Source organism: Diceros bicornis, chromosome 12 (genome assembly GCF_020826845.1).
Source record: "Diceros bicornis minor isolate mBicDic1 chromosome 12, mDicBic1.mat.cur, whole genome shotgun sequence".
Lineage (NCBI taxonomy): Eukaryota > Metazoa > Chordata > Mammalia > Perissodactyla > Rhinocerotidae > Diceros > Diceros bicornis.
In genome coordinates this window covers 30,649,339-30,666,634 of record NC_080751.1, presented here as the reverse complement: position 1 = coordinate 30,666,634, position 17,296 = coordinate 30,649,339, and the positions used below count along the sequence as shown (strand labels likewise).

Here is a 17,296-nt window from a genome sequence, read left to right as displayed (position 1 = left end):
AAAACACACAAATTCATAATACTTTTGGTAAGGTGTAATTCTGCCTACTCATGACTTTGATATTATAACTAGATTTTCTAATAATTCTTTTTTTTTTTTTTTGATGAGGAAGATCGGCCCTGAGCTAACATCTGTGCATCTTCTTCTATTTTGTATATGGGGTGCCACCACAGCATGGCTTGATGAGAGGTGCATAAGTCCGCACCCGGGATCCGGGCCTGCGAACCCTGGGCTGCTGAAGCAGAGCATGGGAACTTAACCACTATGGCACCAGGCCAGCCCTCTAATAATTCTTTAAAACTCTCTATTAGAATCCTAATACTGTTTGTGGCCAGGTTGTTACAACGACAGGTAAATAGCCCAAGCTCTTTTTCTAATAGAGTGATATTCTAACAGTCTTTTTGGGGTATTAACCATCTGTGATAGCTTGGTTTATTGGAAACTATTGCTCTGGCATACTTACACAATCCATTTTTCTGCTTAAATTGAAAAATCAATGGGAAGATTTTTTAGTTTACTAAGAGTTGAACTCTAATTTACAATGGCTTTGCTATTTAACTTTTTTTTTTTTTTTGAATAAGCTTTTCATCAAATAATCTTTCCTGGTTTTTCAGAACTATCATTAGCTGCTTAAATTGCACCACAATTAAGTTTCCTTCTTTCATTTAGCTTCTTTTTATCATTAGTTTATTTTTTTTTCATCATTAAAGAAGGGAGGTCATACAGCTGAGGTTTAGAAGAAAGCTCTGCAATTCTCCCAGCTTGTGTAGGAGGACTTTTTTCTCTGGCCACCTCCCCGGATTAGGATTCTTCTGATATGCCAGGTTGTGAACTATTTTTACAAAAAGGGCCCACAGCTTTTACCAGGAAGTTTAATTAATCATGAATGACTGGAATTTTCTGCCTTGCTTGTTGAGTAGAGTTTTATTCCGGGCTGCCTCCTGACTATATAATTTACCAACGTCTGAAGAATGGAACGGCTTGGGAATTCAATGTCAGTCCCAGATAAGTTATTTTCTAATCTGCTCTATGATGGTCTATCTAAAAAGTTTATTTTGTTAAAAATTCAGTTGCTCATTATAGAATATAAAGGTGGGTCAGGATAGAATCCAGGTAAATCTCTAAGAAAGATTAGTAAAGAAATGACCAGGATGCTGCCGAAATGTAAGACAATAGAGCCTTAGAGGTTACACTTTAACACTATTACTTCTATTTTGTTGACCCTTTCTATACTCCATCTAACATAATTCTTTGTTGATTAAATAGTGTAGTAGCTGTCCAAGGTGCCCTATTCTCTTGTGATAGGTAAATACATGAATTGAGAAAGCAGTTTCCACTGTTGATTTTATGAGAATAATCATAGGGGAACATTTTAGAAGAATTATCAGCTTTTATCAGTTTACTTTTGGTACATATTACTTTACTACCAAAAATAATGGTGTGTTATATGTTTGTGCACGTGCACGTATATGGACATGAACTTGAGTGGGTATCTGTATGTGTGCACATGTATGAGTGTAAATAGCTGGAATAAACTAAATCTAGGCAATAAAGGGGCATTTAGCCTGCACAGGCAGCTTTCTAAGATGTCTTTTAACAACTTTTTTAAGAATGTCCTTCTCTTTTTTAGATGAGGTATGTTCTGATATCACAAACTGCTCAGGAAAGTACATGGATAAGGAAAGAAAGCCGTCTTACACAACAGTATCTCTTTAGGCCTCAAATTGTGAAAAGCAGTGATTAGAAAAAAGTTCATTGGGGGGTTTTGCAAAGTTGAATGATGCCAGATACCTAAATTGCTCACATATTTTAGGAGAATGATTAAAGTTGAACTAATTCTCTAAGAAGCCTCTTCATGTCAACAAAAATTTGAAGGATTTGACAGCAGATTCAGAAAAACAGACTTATACTGCTCTTTGTAATTTTGGTATATTAAAAAATATTAAAACACTTCAGTTTTTTGGTGAATAGTAAAAATGTCAATGACAATTTAATGGCATACCCATTTTGTGAATGTATGTATGAGAGGAGGGCTTTGCTGCAAAATGTTTCACAAGTGAAATCTAACCAATCACCATTGAACAAAAATTCTTCCCTAATTCAGGTTGTGACAGACCTAGTCTCCAGGGTGGACATTGATTAGGACCCCTTCAGTTGTTTCCCATTTTGGATTGTGTTCCACACCTCCACTCAAGGGAGTAGGATTAGATTCCTTGCAGCACACACAGCTGTTTAGAGTGCAAAACTTATTTCACTACAGTCCCTGGAGCTTTTTGAGACTTAACTATATGCACAAAGGCAGTTCCAATTCCCATCATGATTTTCACTTTAGCTGGGCACACATAAAGCTATACACACAGCTTTTACGGTCATCTCTAGATCCATTCCCTACTTCACACTCTTATTTCACCTCCAATTCAAGTACAAGCTAGTTATCAGCTCCCAAGGAGCCCTCAGTAAGCTAGATTCTTTCTTCCTGGGCCTCTGGGATTTCCTTCTCACTTCTCTAGCAATACAGCTCTTCCTACCTTGGGACCAGACCAGAACTGTGCCTCTTTCAGTGACCTAAAGCCAACTAAGTGACTTTCCTGGATTCTACCCTTTAGCATTTGAACAAAGTAGATTTAAAAAGGATAGTTTCTGGCCTACAGTCAAGGGAAATGACCAAGATGGACTGCTGTAATGCCATCTTCCTTTCTTACCCTTATTTTATAGAGCTTCATCAAGTGCCTTGAGTTTCTTTACGATATTAGAAAGCTCATATAAGTATTTTTTATGATTTCACTTCAAATATCATAAATATTAACATTTCCCCAACTCAACTGTATTTTCATTATTCACTATTAGATTTCTGAGGAAGGATATATTTGATACAGAGATGCATTTGCTGGTTAAATGGCTTGCCAGAAAGTAAAAATAACTCTAGTATTTCCAACTCTAATCTTGCTCTAGGAATAAGAACAACATGTTTATTCACCAGTGTTTATTCAAAACCTAATAATCCAGGATATAATGAATAGACTTTATAGCTCCTTTCAAGTGGCTTAAGTTTAAAACGGGAACAAGCTATCTAAGACCTCCATTATTAGTGAGAAATTTGATAACATATATAGTTGGGAAATACACCTTATATACCTATGGTATTCAATAGCTCATTTTCAAGGATGGTTTTAGAAGTCAAGAGTAAACTTTAAGCCTGAGTTCTCTGATGATTAAAAACCATTCATTTATTCAAACTAACACATACACTCACAAGAAATTTGCTTAGTGTCTATTCAATAATAAGTAAAATGGGACACAGTTCAGGAAGACAGAGCTGGAGGAACACATTAGTGTTTTGTTGGGGACAGTTACTGAAGATGGAACCAGTCATAGGGATGGTAACCTACCCCTTACCTCGTTAGCATTCCTATCAGCAGCACACTGCTTCTGGGGGACTCTCCTGGGAAACCACTCTAGGATAGAAGGAACATGGACACAAATGCTGCTTCTTGCTTGTTCTGCTTGGCTATAGGATGGTTACTTCCTCCACTGCTTGGATCTTAATTTCCTCATCAGACCTCTCAACTTCCCCTCGTCATTCTCTTCTAAATGCTCCATTCTAGGGAGGAACCAGACTTTTGTTCTTGACCACATTTCTGGGGACATGTTTTCTTTTTCTGTCCAAATATGAATTTTAGTAAATTGTAAGGATACTTGTATCACACACCGATTTTACTTTTACTTTTGGCAATTTATTATATACTCCTTGTGATGTCCTATGTGTTACTTTATGAACTGTTTTTTGTTTCTTTTATTGTTATTTTATAACTCATGGGTTGATGATGCCAAGTTCTCTAAGAACTATGACCACTCCTTCCTTCTACTTTGATTCTATCAAAGTGCCTTACAACATAAAGTGGTTCTCAAACTTGATTGAATTTATTGAACACTAACTGAATGGTTTTATGTTCTGTTTGATCAATTTCACATGCGATATTGCCTATTTACCCTTGACTAGTATAGATGTACAATTATTTGAAAGGTAGTTCAAGTTTTAGAATTTGATTTATCCCAAATCTCAAGTTTTTTAGTCTATTTGGTACACATGTACATAACATTGATTCACTGTCTCTCCCTCCCTTTAATCTGTGGTCATATGAAATTGACAGCAATAAGCTATCCATGCTGCTGCCAGTGTCTTGGCACTCAGCCTTCCTTTCAAGTCATTTCTTCACTTCATCTTTATTAAATGTTTACAAATCATTTAGGTTCAAGCTACAAGCCTGCAATTGTGGCTAAATGCTTGCAATGACAGCCTTTTTTCTGCCTATATTTGAATGCAGTTTTCTTGATCAGTTTTATCTTTGAGTATGCAATTTGCAGTTACCTCCTGGAAAAAGAAGCATGCTAATGAATTTCAGATGTGGCATGAATTACTTATTTGTACATTCGTGCAAAATCAAACACATTTGGGACAAATTTTGTTTACTCTTTGGTTTTAAAGAATAAAGTTGTGCCAGTAATTCAACAAGTGCAAAGGCAATCCTTACAAATGGGGCAACTTGTTGATTTCAGGGACTATAGTTTGAGACTTTCTGCTGGAGAAGGAAATAGTGAGCCAGTACCAGTGCACATTCCTGAAGTTACCCAGGCTTGCAATTCTACTCTAATCTGCTTCTTTGTGCTTCTATGGAGGGAGGGAAGTTCACTCCACAGATTAAGTGTTAACTAATTTTAACAAGGATCTCCTCATCTTTGATGGGAAGGAAATCTTTGATCAAGTTTAAATTGAACAGAAGACACTTATGTAAAACTCTTCTAATATCTGATACTATTCACAGACTCTAAATAGAATGAGATATCAGCTGTACATCTGGTATTGGAAGGATCTCCTATCACTTTGGTAACTGAAAGACACTTTAAGGCCAAAGTCAGAGTCAACCTTCTTCTCTTTTGTGACTCTACATGAACTGAACCTTCAAACAGCATTGCCTTGTTCACAAGTTTGTGCCATAAGTGTAAGGGGGATGCCTACAGAAGGTATGGGTATCTCAGCATCAATCATTACCATAGCCAGAACATAATTTAGAGTTTCACCTGCAGACAATGTAAGGGCAGTTATAGTATATCACATTTTCAGGTCCTCTAGATTGCATACATCATGTCCTTGGTTCAGGAATATAGTCCTAATCAGGACTCAGGACCACTCATGTTTAGGGATCAGAGTATTGGTAATGACAATAAGAAAAGTGAGAGAAGTAACATAGAAATATTATTCTGTCCTAGAAGCAGAATATATATTTTTGATGTTTTTAATTCACTACTTCCCCATATCCCATATAAAGTGTTATGACACTGCCCTCTGATTTTTGTAGCTGAATGCAGCTTCCTGAAGTTAAGATCATTAGGGCATTTGTTCTCAAACTTGAGCAGGCATCAAAATCACGGGATTGTTAAAACACAGATTGCTGAGCCCCATCCTCAGAATTTCTGATTCAGTAGGTCTGATGGGGCCCAGGAATTAGCATTTCTAGTAAGTTACTGGATGATGCTAATGCTTCTGGTCTGGGGACCACACTTTGGGAATCATTGAGTTAGGCAGTTACATAGCAGAGCCTTTTGTTGCAGAAGAGTGATCATACTGACCTCTTCCATCCTTCCACCTCAAATAGTTGTCATTCAATTTTTATGAAGGAATTTTAAGGACACTTCCTAACTGTGCATGAATCAGATACATATACATATTGTTCACAAATGTATATTAAAAATGAGTCTTAAATTAACTAGTAATTTGATGGCTACAGTATTTGGAAAAATAAATTATGAAACAATGCTAGATTTTTCGGGAGGAAATCAATCACTTCTATTATACTACATAAGCTTATTTAAAAAGTAATTAAGTTTTCTCTATAAACTCAACTTCTATCCATTTATATGGCTATTGAGAATTTTCAAATACTCAAAGGTAATTAACAACTAAAAACAGTGAAAAACTATAAGCAGGCTAAACACCCATTTTACTTTCTGCATGAAGTATTCTCTGTTAATATCATAATTTACTCAATTATAGTCTTCCTTTTGCAAAATATCTATTTTCTGAGATCAAAGCTCTTCACTGGGCTGTATAATTACATGTAAAAAATTAGGCACTTCCTCACAAAACTAACCAAAGGAACCAGAGACCTTAATGACATTAGTGAGGATCTACAAAAGGGTAGTGTTTGAAAGTTGTTTAGTAATGACAACACCAGTTATGCTAAACCACTTGATTACACTATAATTTATAAATCCTCTTTTGGATATGAGATCATTTAACTTTCAAATGAAAGAAGTCAAAGAAAGATGTCCTCAGCATCTGAGAATCTGTACATGTTAGTTCAAGCTTCTCTTTTTTAGAGTAGATATATAAATAATAACTTCTTTCCTTTTCAAAATAGTATTTTAGTTATCCTTACGTTTATAAAGAAATGTGCAGAAGATAATAGATGGTCCCCAAGAATGTAGAGCTTTTTAACCCTGGGTATAATTTTCGTTCCTTTGGGCTTTATAAAAGGCATTTTTTTTAATTTTAGGTTTTTATTTGTTCCTGCATCATAGGTAATAATGATAAAAATCAAATCAAATCATTAAAAATATAGCTGAAAAGAAAAAAAATTAAAATTTTGGCAACAAAAGTTTATAGCTGCAGCATGGTACGTATTTAATTTGGCTGTGTGATAAAATTTTTCCCAACAGAAATGTGGAAAGATGAGCTAACTATAGTATGACATGTATCTAATTATGTAGGTGCTAATGTCGAGATATCCTACACATACAATCTAGAACAATGCGGAAACCAGCTCATTGACAAACTGGCAAGTGGATCCTGACAACTGCAAAGTAAGGCTCTATCCAAGTATATAAAAATCAATGAAGTCTGATTTTTGAAAGTTCAAAACGATTGGAAAAAACAGTCTCACTGGATAAACAATGCCTTAACCTGAAAAAATGGCTCCAACATTGGGACTCTCTCCCTCTTGGCTGGGAGGTACAGGAAATATGGTTATTGGGTGCATGCTAGGGTGATCAACCATCCCATTTGCCCAGGACTGAGGCATTTCCAGGGATGTGGGACTTTCAGTTTTCAAACCAGAACAGTCTCAGATAGACAGAGATGGTTGAAAACCCTATGATATGTTTTCACATCTCTCGGTTATACCTTATATAAGCCAGGTACTGCACTCTGTATTTGGCTCTATAAGCAGCTTCATTAGGCATTTGTACTGAGTTCATTTTTTGGTGGTGTAGTTTCTTTAGCAAGTTAGTAATGATACCTGTACATCCTGACCGAGTTTAGTAATGGCTTAATTACCAGCTATACAAAATACACTATGTTGAATTTTTTGAAAGTTCAATTAAGTGAACAAATTCCTTCCAGTTGGGCAATTGATGCATTTTCTTACTTGCTAGTTACCAAATGATTTAAGGATGGTCTTGTCATTTGAGATTCGCAGTGCGAATGGCTCCCCCAGCATCACCCTCAGTTGGTAAATATTACCTGAAAAAACCTGCTCAGTGTGAATTGATATGCATATTTACATTGCATTTTAAACCCCTTGTTTTTGCACAAAATTGAAAAACTGGACAAATACATGAAAAACAGTAAAAGGATCATGTTTTCATTAAATGTTAAAACACAGATAGCTGGTTAAAATATATATTTGTAAAATAGAATACATTAAAAAATATCTGGTGGTATTAAACCATTAGGTGCCATGTGTGATTGGTAATAGTGCATTCAAAGGCGCAATTGACTTGAACACTGAAACACAGTACAGGTTTCAGTCATTACGTAAAAAATGTCCTCGGCTTTAGGTTATGATAAACTGTACCTGTTGAAAAATATATGTGGAAAAAAGAAATAATTTTAATACAAATATGACTCATCTGCAGGCATTCATTTATTCTGATCCAGCAACCACGGTAAATGTGTTTGGATTACTGGGCCAGTACACAACATTTAAAAGGGAATGGAGGTCTTTATTAAAACAGAAGGCTCCTCAAACTCCACAATGATGTCAGAAATATAGGTCCTTGGAGCACATTATTGTTTTAAACCGAGGTCCCCACACTTTCACATTGGTTATAAAACATTATTTTGTGCTGCTGGCCTGGAATGAGAATGTCATACATCTGCAGGCAATTAGAAGAAGCTGGACTGCATGTTTGATTAGCTCAATAATAAACGGGCACAAGTGTGACTCGACTTATGTTAGTCAGATTCCCTAGAGAGATTATCCTGTTGTTATCATATGAAATAACCCTCTTTTATCAACAATTAAGTAAATCCACATTTATGGGCACTTTGCAAAATTGAGAGGTGGGAAGAAATCCAACTTAAGCCTTAAGTCATCCAAAAAACTTTTAACCCTGTTTTCAATGATACAGACCCCCAATCCCAAGTTTTAGAAATTGGTTGAATTATGCAGAACAGTTTGGGTTGGAAATACCCTGTGTGCACACAATCAATAAGTATGTATTTAGCATCCACCATAAGCAAGGCATTTAATAGTTTTAGCTTATAACTAAAAAAAATTCCCAAAGAAGTAAGAATTATAAATGTTTTAATATGTGAAAAGTAACTTACTTTGTAAGGTAGTTTAAATCTTTTTAAGAAAAATTAAATAAGATTTCATTTTTATTATAGTTTCTACTGTAACTAATGTGTGTTGTAAGTCCTGAATATGTTTTATTCTAGAACTTCATTCAGTTCTAGGCATCATTCTTGAATTCAACCACAATTATCAATGATAGACTATAAACTACTTTGGGAAATGACCCATTTATTTATCTGTCTTTTTCCTCCTAAGTACCATTAAAATATACATCTGAAGTGTGAAAAATAATTCAGTATATAAAAGTCAATACTTAAAAAAATTGCAGCAAAACTTTTCACTTTCAGGAAAAATACCACCAAACCTTCCAATCTATCCAATCTAATTATATATTTAAATAACACAATTAAAGTCGATATCTTAAATAAACTCAAGATATTTTTCATCAATACTCACTCAAATACATGTATATAAAATAACCTCATGAGGTTATCTCCTTGACATAACCCTTAAATTAAATAGTGGAATATCAGGCAGATGCTGAAGCATTCATCATCAATATTGGAATTCTGACTCATGACAGTAACATGAAACAGATGCTAATATGATGCACCCTCTGAAAAGTGACACCATCACAGCATGGGTTAGCTCTTGATGTGGGGTACTTAAAATGTGGATAGGAAATATAAAATAATAAAAGTCAGAGCATGATAGGTTTCCTAACTTCATTTATAAGCCACTTAAAATCTACTATCTTTTATACAGAAGATAAAACTCAACATTGGTGAATAAGGGGCAGCATCCCAAGGGACCAGACAATGCTTCTTTCACTAAATGCAATAGTGATCCTGCTAGGATCACTGGTGATCCTAGGTGATCCTGATTGAACTCCTCAGTATTCAGGAAGGAAGATGCTTTCTTCCTCACTCATGGTCAGGTAGAAGCTAAGAATTCCTGGGCCCTTTCCATTGGCCAATGTGTACCAGGCACTTATGGTGTAATATGGGGTCTACTCAGTCAGCCCCTGGCAGTGAAAAAGGAGTCTGGGGCTCCTGTGGCCCATTTCAGTAACACAGTCTCCACACCAGGCAAAACTGAAAGAGTTTGCTAAGTAGGAAAAGGGAAACAAAATCCCTTAGCACAGTCCAGTTTGTTAATATCTTACACGTCTTCAAAGCACAAGATTCTTATCACTTTGCTAGCATGAGTCTACAGCTGTTTCTAGAATACACAGTGATGTGTAGTCTTTGTGAAAATAAACAGAAAAACCCAGGCAGATGGTGCCGTGGTGCAAGTGATATAAGCAAAATGTGCTCAAATGGGAGCTTAAAAAGAGATATAAATGTGAGCAGGAGAGACTCCTTCAAAGGTAATGAGAAGCAGAAGTCTTATTTCTTTATTCTTCAGTGAGGAAAATAAGCCAGTGGCAAGTTCAATGAAAAGGAAGCTTGGGAACCCAAAGGGGGACATTTATGGAGTAGCTTGACAGCACAATTTCAAATTCCAAATGATTGCTCCTTCTGAGAGCTGTGACTTTGGCCCTGCCTGCCTGGGTTTGAAGGCTGGCTCTGCACTCACCACCTATGTGATCCCTGGTTCTCAAACTTGGCTGCATGCTGGAACCATGTGGGGAGCTTTAAAAAATACTGATACCTGGAACCCACCCCTAGAGACTGTTATTTAATTGGGCTGGCATGTGGCTTAGACATGGAGAAATTTTAAAGGCTCCCAAGTGACTCTAAATATGTGCAGCTAAGGTTGAGAACCACTGATGACCTCTCTGAGCCATAGTTTCCTCATTTGTAAAATGATGACAATACTGGCAGCAACTACCTTTTAGGATTATTGTAATGACTAAATATGATAATGCAGGCAAAGTACTTACACAATGTCTGGTGAGTGGGAAGCTCTCAATAAATGTGAGCTGTTATCCTCACCACGAGGTGCACTTGGGCAGGAACTTTCTTGTTAGTATTATAAGTTATGCTTACCTTGGCACACGTTATGCTCACTCTGCTCATAGCCTGTTGCACACTGGATCCGGTGAGAAGGGTTGGCGGGAATGCGCTGAGGGTCAGCTGGGTTCCGCCGGATGACAAAGTTATTTCGGCCAGTCTGCACTTCAGCAGCAGCACTGGCGACAAAACCACCCCCAGGCATCACTCCACTGGCTGCCACGCCACTGGCTGCTACACCCCCAGGGGTTGCACCCGAGGTTGCGGCTGCATTTGCAGCTGCACCCACAGCTTCAGCTGCTGGTGTTTCTTGCTGAGATTGTTCATTATTGACAATAATCTGGGCTGTTTTAGGAAGGCAGAGGTATCCTCCATAGTGGTTGACACACTTCATTCCACCTTTGCAAGCGTCTGGGACAATGTCACATTCATCAATATCTGTGGTCAGTAATAAAATAAGTCAGGACTCTTCTTAGAGGGAAAACTGAACATGTAAATATATGCTTATGCCTTTTTGGTATAATACAAACAGGACATGAAGAGCGACATATGAGATGGAGACAGAAAGCTATGTTCAGATGGGAAGTCTTTGAAGTTGGCTCACCTTTGCACTGCTGTCTTACAGGATCCCACTCATATCCATCTGTGCATTGCTGTGAAGAAAACATCAAAATGGGGCCAGGAGACAGTTAATTGAGTATTCATTCCCTAAGAAGCCACTCTAAAAGCTTCATACTTATGGCAACAATCCTTGCACTAGAGTCCTAGATAGATGATGAGCTGGGTAGTTTAACATTCTCTAGGTTTTCTTTAAGATAAATTTGTGCATTGAACTGCTTCAAGGGTCCCTTCTCAATCATCAGCTGTCTCAACTCTTCAGTTGCATTTGGTACAATTGCCCATAACTATCTTCTTGGAATTCCTTTCTCTCTGTCTTGATACTAATCTCCAATCTCTCTGTCTGCTCTTTTTTTGCTTTCTTTGCCCCTTCTTCCACATTATAAATTTTACCAAAAAAAAATTCAACAGAGTTCCTTTTTTTCAGCCCTTGACTCTTTCTTCTCTCTCTAAATTCTGTTAGAGCATCCAGTACCTGGCTTTCCTTATCATTCCTATTCAGCTGAGTGCTGAGCCTCCCTTACACTGTGGCCTGCCTCCTAGCTTCAGTTCCTACAGGTCCTCTCTAGTTCACTCACTGAACAAACTGTCTATCCATCTATCGAGTACCTTCTCACACCAGGCACCATCCTAGTCCCTCGGGATGCAAAGATGATGAAGACTTTGTCCCTGTCCTCAAGCAGCTCACAGGCCAGAAGAGGAGTCAGACATGTAGACAAGTTGGAGCAAGATGTCAGGCACCATGATAGAAGTATGCCTGTGGAAGGAGTGATGGGCTCTGCCTGGGGCTGTGGGTGGGTATGGCAGAGAGGAAGGGAAGGCTTTATGGGGGAAGCCACAAGTGAATTGGGCCTTACAGAATTTTTCCAGGGAGATGTGGGAACTCTAGGATGAGGGACCACGTGATCAAAGGCACAAAATTGTTAAAGAAGGAAGGAGCTACAAGTAGTCCTGGGGGGCTGGGGTTGAGGTTAGAGAGGTAGGAAGGGCCAAATCTAGGAAGCCTTTCCTTGGGACAAGCAGGAACTGAATTCTACTTTGAAGGTCAGTGAATCTCAAGCTTTATTATGCTTAAGAATCACTTCAGGTGCTTGTTAAAATGCAGACTCCTGGGCTCACCCAAAAGATCTGATTCTGTAGGTCTGGGGAGGGGGCCTGGAATCTGAATTCCTAACAAGCATCCCAGGTGATTCTGATACAGGTCATCTATGGGTTACTTCTTGAGAAGTGCTGCTATAAACCATAAGAGGCCATGAAGAATTTTTAAGCTCAAGAAAACATTTGATCAGATGCAGAGTTGAGGAAGATGCTTCAGGAGCAAAAGTAGAGTAAACAAACAAATAAACTTCAGTTCTTTTACTAGAGCCAAGAGTTGCTTATGCACACAACAGATGCTTGGCAAGTAAATAGCTGAATGGAGACAGAGATCAGTTTAGATATTTTACTTATATCTCAGACTTAAGGTGAAAACTAAACTAACTTTACCTCCCAAATTAATTTTTTCTAGTTTCCCCAATACTGTCCAAGGCACTACCACTTTTCTTAGGACCCAGGATTACAACTTTAACATCAACTTTTCCAATTATTTTCCTTCAAGTTCTGCTGACTTTGTGTCCATTTCTATATCTACCACACTGGTGTAAGGACTTCCTGGCCTCCTGAATAGTCAAGGTTCCTTAGGTGGTCCATATCTCTACATGCTGCACACAGTGTCCGTGACAATCTTTCTTGCTCTCTTGGTTATGCTGTTCCTCCATCTAAGAGCTCACAGAGGCCTGCAGACCTCTCCTTTCCCATTATTATCATCTCTATGTCCTCCCCACTACCCAGCTCCAGCCCATCTGACCTTCTTGCTTCCTGGACTTGACTTGGCTGTTTTCACTTCTGCCTTTGATTATGCCACTTTCTCTGATTCAGGTGCCTCTGCAGCCTTTCTAGATTAATCCAAAGTCATCACTTCCTTCAAGAACCAGCACAGAGTTCTAGCTCCTCCAATATGCCAGTATTGACATTAATTACCCCTTTGCTTTTCTATTTCTTTAGCAACTTGTATAATCTGTATAATAATATTATTTGTACTTTCTTAGGAACTTTGTAGCTTTCAACAGCATTTTCCCAGGGTAAATTCCCTGAGGTTAAGATCTGAATTTTCTTAGTAAACAAATAAACTTACATTCTTTTGATAGTGGTGAGAATGGCTTATGCACATGGCAGATACTTGGCAAGTAAATAGCTTAATGGACCCCATCTTTAATATGGATGGGGGATATAAGGCTATCTTGTGGATATGAGCCCATCTTTTTGAAAAGTATCTTTCAAGCCAGGCAAAATGACAGTTCACTTGAATAGTCAGTATGCTAAATAGAGAAGATTTGAAGTTTGTTTTAGGTATTTAGTTCCAGTACATTTAATACGAATCTAGTATTAAACAAGCCTTGACTGAATTTAGCTTCACCACATGCTGGCTGTGTAGCCTTAAGCAAGTTAGATACTCTCTCTGATCTTCAGTTCTACTATCAGCATAAGGAAGATGATGCCACTGACCTCATACTTCACCATGAGGATGAAAGGAGATAGTGTCTCCACAGTGGAGTACTCAAAAAATAGTGACATCTTGTCCTTTAACCATGAATTAATAGGCATACACAATTCAAATGGGAATAGGCCTAATCTTAGCACAAAAAGGGTGTCATATCTGGGAAATCTGTTATAATATTAGTGAACCCTAGTCACTGGTGTTAAAACTATAGTGTTGAATCCACAGGGAACTTTCTCTGCTAAAGATGAATAAGATTTAGGTGATGAGCAAAGGGAAGGGAGTATAAGATAAGCAATTGTAAAAGCAAGAAAATCTTTTATTAGATGAATATAAAAGTGGGTAGCCAATTTAATTTTAGTTCCCTAAGAAAGTAGTAAGTTTAGCCTGAATAACAAAACATTTTCATCTGAAGATAAACAACACATGTATTCATTTCTCTTGCTTTTATTTATCTTCAGCAGAGGAAGCAACTACATTTACCATTAAGTTAACAAAATATTTATATTAAGCACTGTTTGATTTACAGTTGATCTGAACAACAACAAGGAACATTTACCAGATGAATACTAACATTCTAGGGATAATATGGTACTGAAAAGTGAGATAATGTTTATTATCAGTAATTGACATTAGCTCACTTTAAGAGTTTTATTTTCAAAAATTTTTCACATTCTTTTGAGTAGAATTACTTAATTTTAAATTGGGAGCAAGTAGAAAAATATGTTTTTTCATATTCTGATCCAGGACAAATGTCATTTGCCTCACAACACTGATTAAAGACTAGAAAACACAAAACAGAGGTGCAAACTCACCAGAAGTGATGTAAATATTGCCCTCTGTTCTCACCACATCCATTCCTGGCAGTGGGAGGGGTCAGATGATATTTTCAATATTTTATTAAACATTGGTTATACCCATGCAATTAACTAATTAATCAAATATTACTTGGAAGTATCAGATATGCTAATTAGGAAGTATCAGATATACTTATCTGTAAAACCAAATTTCACACAATGCATTTTAAAACCACTTTAGCAAATACCCCATGTTGGTAACACATAATGTCTGTCTGAAGGGCATTTATATGAGGTATCAGTTATACTATAAATGAATATATAGCCTTTATAAAGTCAATAAAAGGCACTTACATGAGAACACAAGTCACATGCACAAATAAGGCGATGTGCTTTTGTGATGTTTAACTTTCTTACTTGACTTGAGTCTTGCTCTGCAAGTTTTGGTTTCATCTGCGTGGGTATAGGAATCCAGGTTCTCCACTTCTTTATACCCATTAATTTATTGAATGTGTTGGAAACATGTAGCTTACTTTGGTTTTTGTTTTAAAAGGGTTCCCTTTTTCAGCCTTGCACAAATCCTATTTGTGCAAGGGACATTTTGGTCCCTATCTCAATTGGTGATCTAAATGAGCTTTTGAAAGGACCACTGGCAATTTACAACAAATCTTAAACGTGAACCACGCTAAAGCGTTGTTTAATTTATTACCCTCCACAGAGTACAGCCCACATACACTGGCAGGAGTAGATAAAGTCTCCCTTGTGTCACGGAATCCCGCTGAACCGCACTTATCTCAAATTCCATCGCCCCTTACCGTGTACGTGATGGTTTCTTCGGTGTCCTGTGACTTGACTAGCGCCAGAGTCAGCATAGTTAGGAAAAGGGCTTTCAACATCGTGAATCTCAAAGAAAACACAGGACAAACCAATGCTTAGTATCTGCTGCGGTGGAAATAAAACTATAGCTGCTAAGTAACAAGCAAGGAAGGGAGTGCGGGGGAGGCTAAGGCTTCATCATACCCAACTTCCAATCTACTTTCTCATCTCCCCTCCCCTCCCCTCCTCAACCTTCCCGTGGGCAAACGAGGCACCAAAGACTGTAAAACGGCTGCAGAATAACATTTCACTTTACTGCATCCGGCTGCGCTGAATATATACAAAGGGTATATACAGCGTGCATTTTATGCTGCACCTACACAACAGGCTCCAGAAAGGGGTGGGAGGTAAGGAATAACAGGTAATGAATTTCAAAGGGGATGGTGCTTTTTTTTTTTTTTTTTTGCGAGGGTGGAGGTGGGGCAGCAAATCTCACATTCCCTTGAACGTTAAGGCTTATATGCTCAACTCCAGCTAGTGAAGTTCCTTACACAACTCAACAGAAATACGTGTGAACCAATATAAATTACCTTGGCTTCAAACTTTTTTTTTTTTTAAACAAAACACCAAAACAAAACTCGGGGAGCAATCTACTTCCCTAATAGAATACCTGCCCTTCAGAGCTCCTTCTCACATCTCCCAGCACAAACTCTCCAAGTGGCATTTCCACGCCGTTCTCTGCGTGCAGCTTTGTTTAAAAAGCTCCAGGTTGTGTGGGGGAGCAGCCCAAAGCGTCTGCTTCCCCTTGTCTTATCAGTCTCTCGGTCCCCGCATGCTACCTTCAGGATCGGGGCTGCCTAGGGCCAGAACCAGGGGCCCACACCGCAACCCGAGGTACCAGTTTCGGTGCGGTCGGCCTGGCGCCCCCTGGGAGGTGAGGTCCCCTTTCTTAACAGTTAACAGGCGGCAGTCCCGGGAAGCTACTCAGCGCTCCAGCTTCTAACCAGCTCCTGTGGAATTCAGGTGTGGCTTAAATCTCGCACATTGGCCCCCTGAAACTTTCAAAACCTCGTTTATGGGCAAAGCCCGGCCGGCTGACTGTCGGCGCGCACACACATGCCTATCCAAACAGATGTCACCGGGGACTCGCACATGCTGACAGATCGCATTCCGAGACCGCACACCTCTACCTCCCACTCTGCCTCAGAGATCCTGCACAATCTGGGGCAGTTCTCGAGTACACTGCACCCCTCAGGTCACCCCACTTACTCCCCGGCGCGCGGCCCCGGGGGCACTGGGCGCGCTGGTGCTACCCCAGCGTCGGGGGCTCCTACCTGCGCGGCCACGCTGCGCTCCGGACCCGGGCAGCTAGGGGAGAGCGCAGGGGAGGGCAGCCCCGTGGGTCTGAACTGGCGAGGTCTGGCAGCGGCCGCGGCGGCAGGAGGAGGAGGAGAAAGGGAGGGAGAGAGGGAGGGCGAAGTGGGGCGGAGGAGAGAGCTGAGGGAGGCGCAAGGGCTGAGCCAAGCGCTGCAAGGCGGTCGGGAGAGCGCGCTGCGCAGCTCAGTCCGCATCCCCTCCTCCTAGGGCCCGCTGCGCCACCCGCCCTGTCCTCCCCTGACAGCCCCTCACCCCTAGTTCCCAGACAAACCGGAACCCCAGGCCGAAGATGGCACGTTTGGCATGCGATGTCTGGGGTTTGAATTAGCCTTGGTGATGCTGCAGCCCGGCGGATTTCTTGTGCCCGGCGGAGGGGAAAACATCTCTCAGAGAGCTTCTGAGGGTCCTGAGAAGTCGCTTAATTTTTTTTTACCCAATAAGTGAATCCTAGGAGAGTAAATTAACCTCATTCGAAGAGCTGGTTCTTATGCCTTTTCTTTCAGCTGCTGCTGCTTTTTTCCTTTTTGGAATGGGGGAGGGTCTGCTTCATCAAATGTAGAGAAAAGGGAATTCATTCATTTAACAAATATTTGTGACCCACTACATGGCAAGTCTTGGGAA

General features: G+C 39.3%; 1 protein-coding gene across 1 annotated transcript in view; it reads right to left on the bottom strand.

Annotated features, from left to right (window-relative positions):
* Positions 1-16,711, bottom strand: part of EFEMP1 (EGF containing fibulin extracellular matrix protein 1) — a 58,209-nt gene extending 41,498 nt beyond the window's left edge. Inside the window, exons 1-4 of the mRNA XM_058551203.1 lie at positions 16,633-16,711; positions 15,298-15,385; positions 11,136-11,184; positions 10,568-10,969 (exon numbers count right to left, since the gene is read on the bottom strand). Of these exons, the coding sequence (XP_058407186.1) occupies positions 10,568-10,969; positions 11,136-11,184; positions 15,298-15,378 (532 nt within the window). The 5' untranslated portion in view covers positions 15,379-15,385; positions 16,633-16,711. The remainder of the gene's footprint in view (positions 1-10,567; positions 10,970-11,135; positions 11,185-15,297; positions 15,386-16,632) is intronic.
* Between the last annotated feature and the right edge of the window lie 585 nt (positions 16,712-17,296).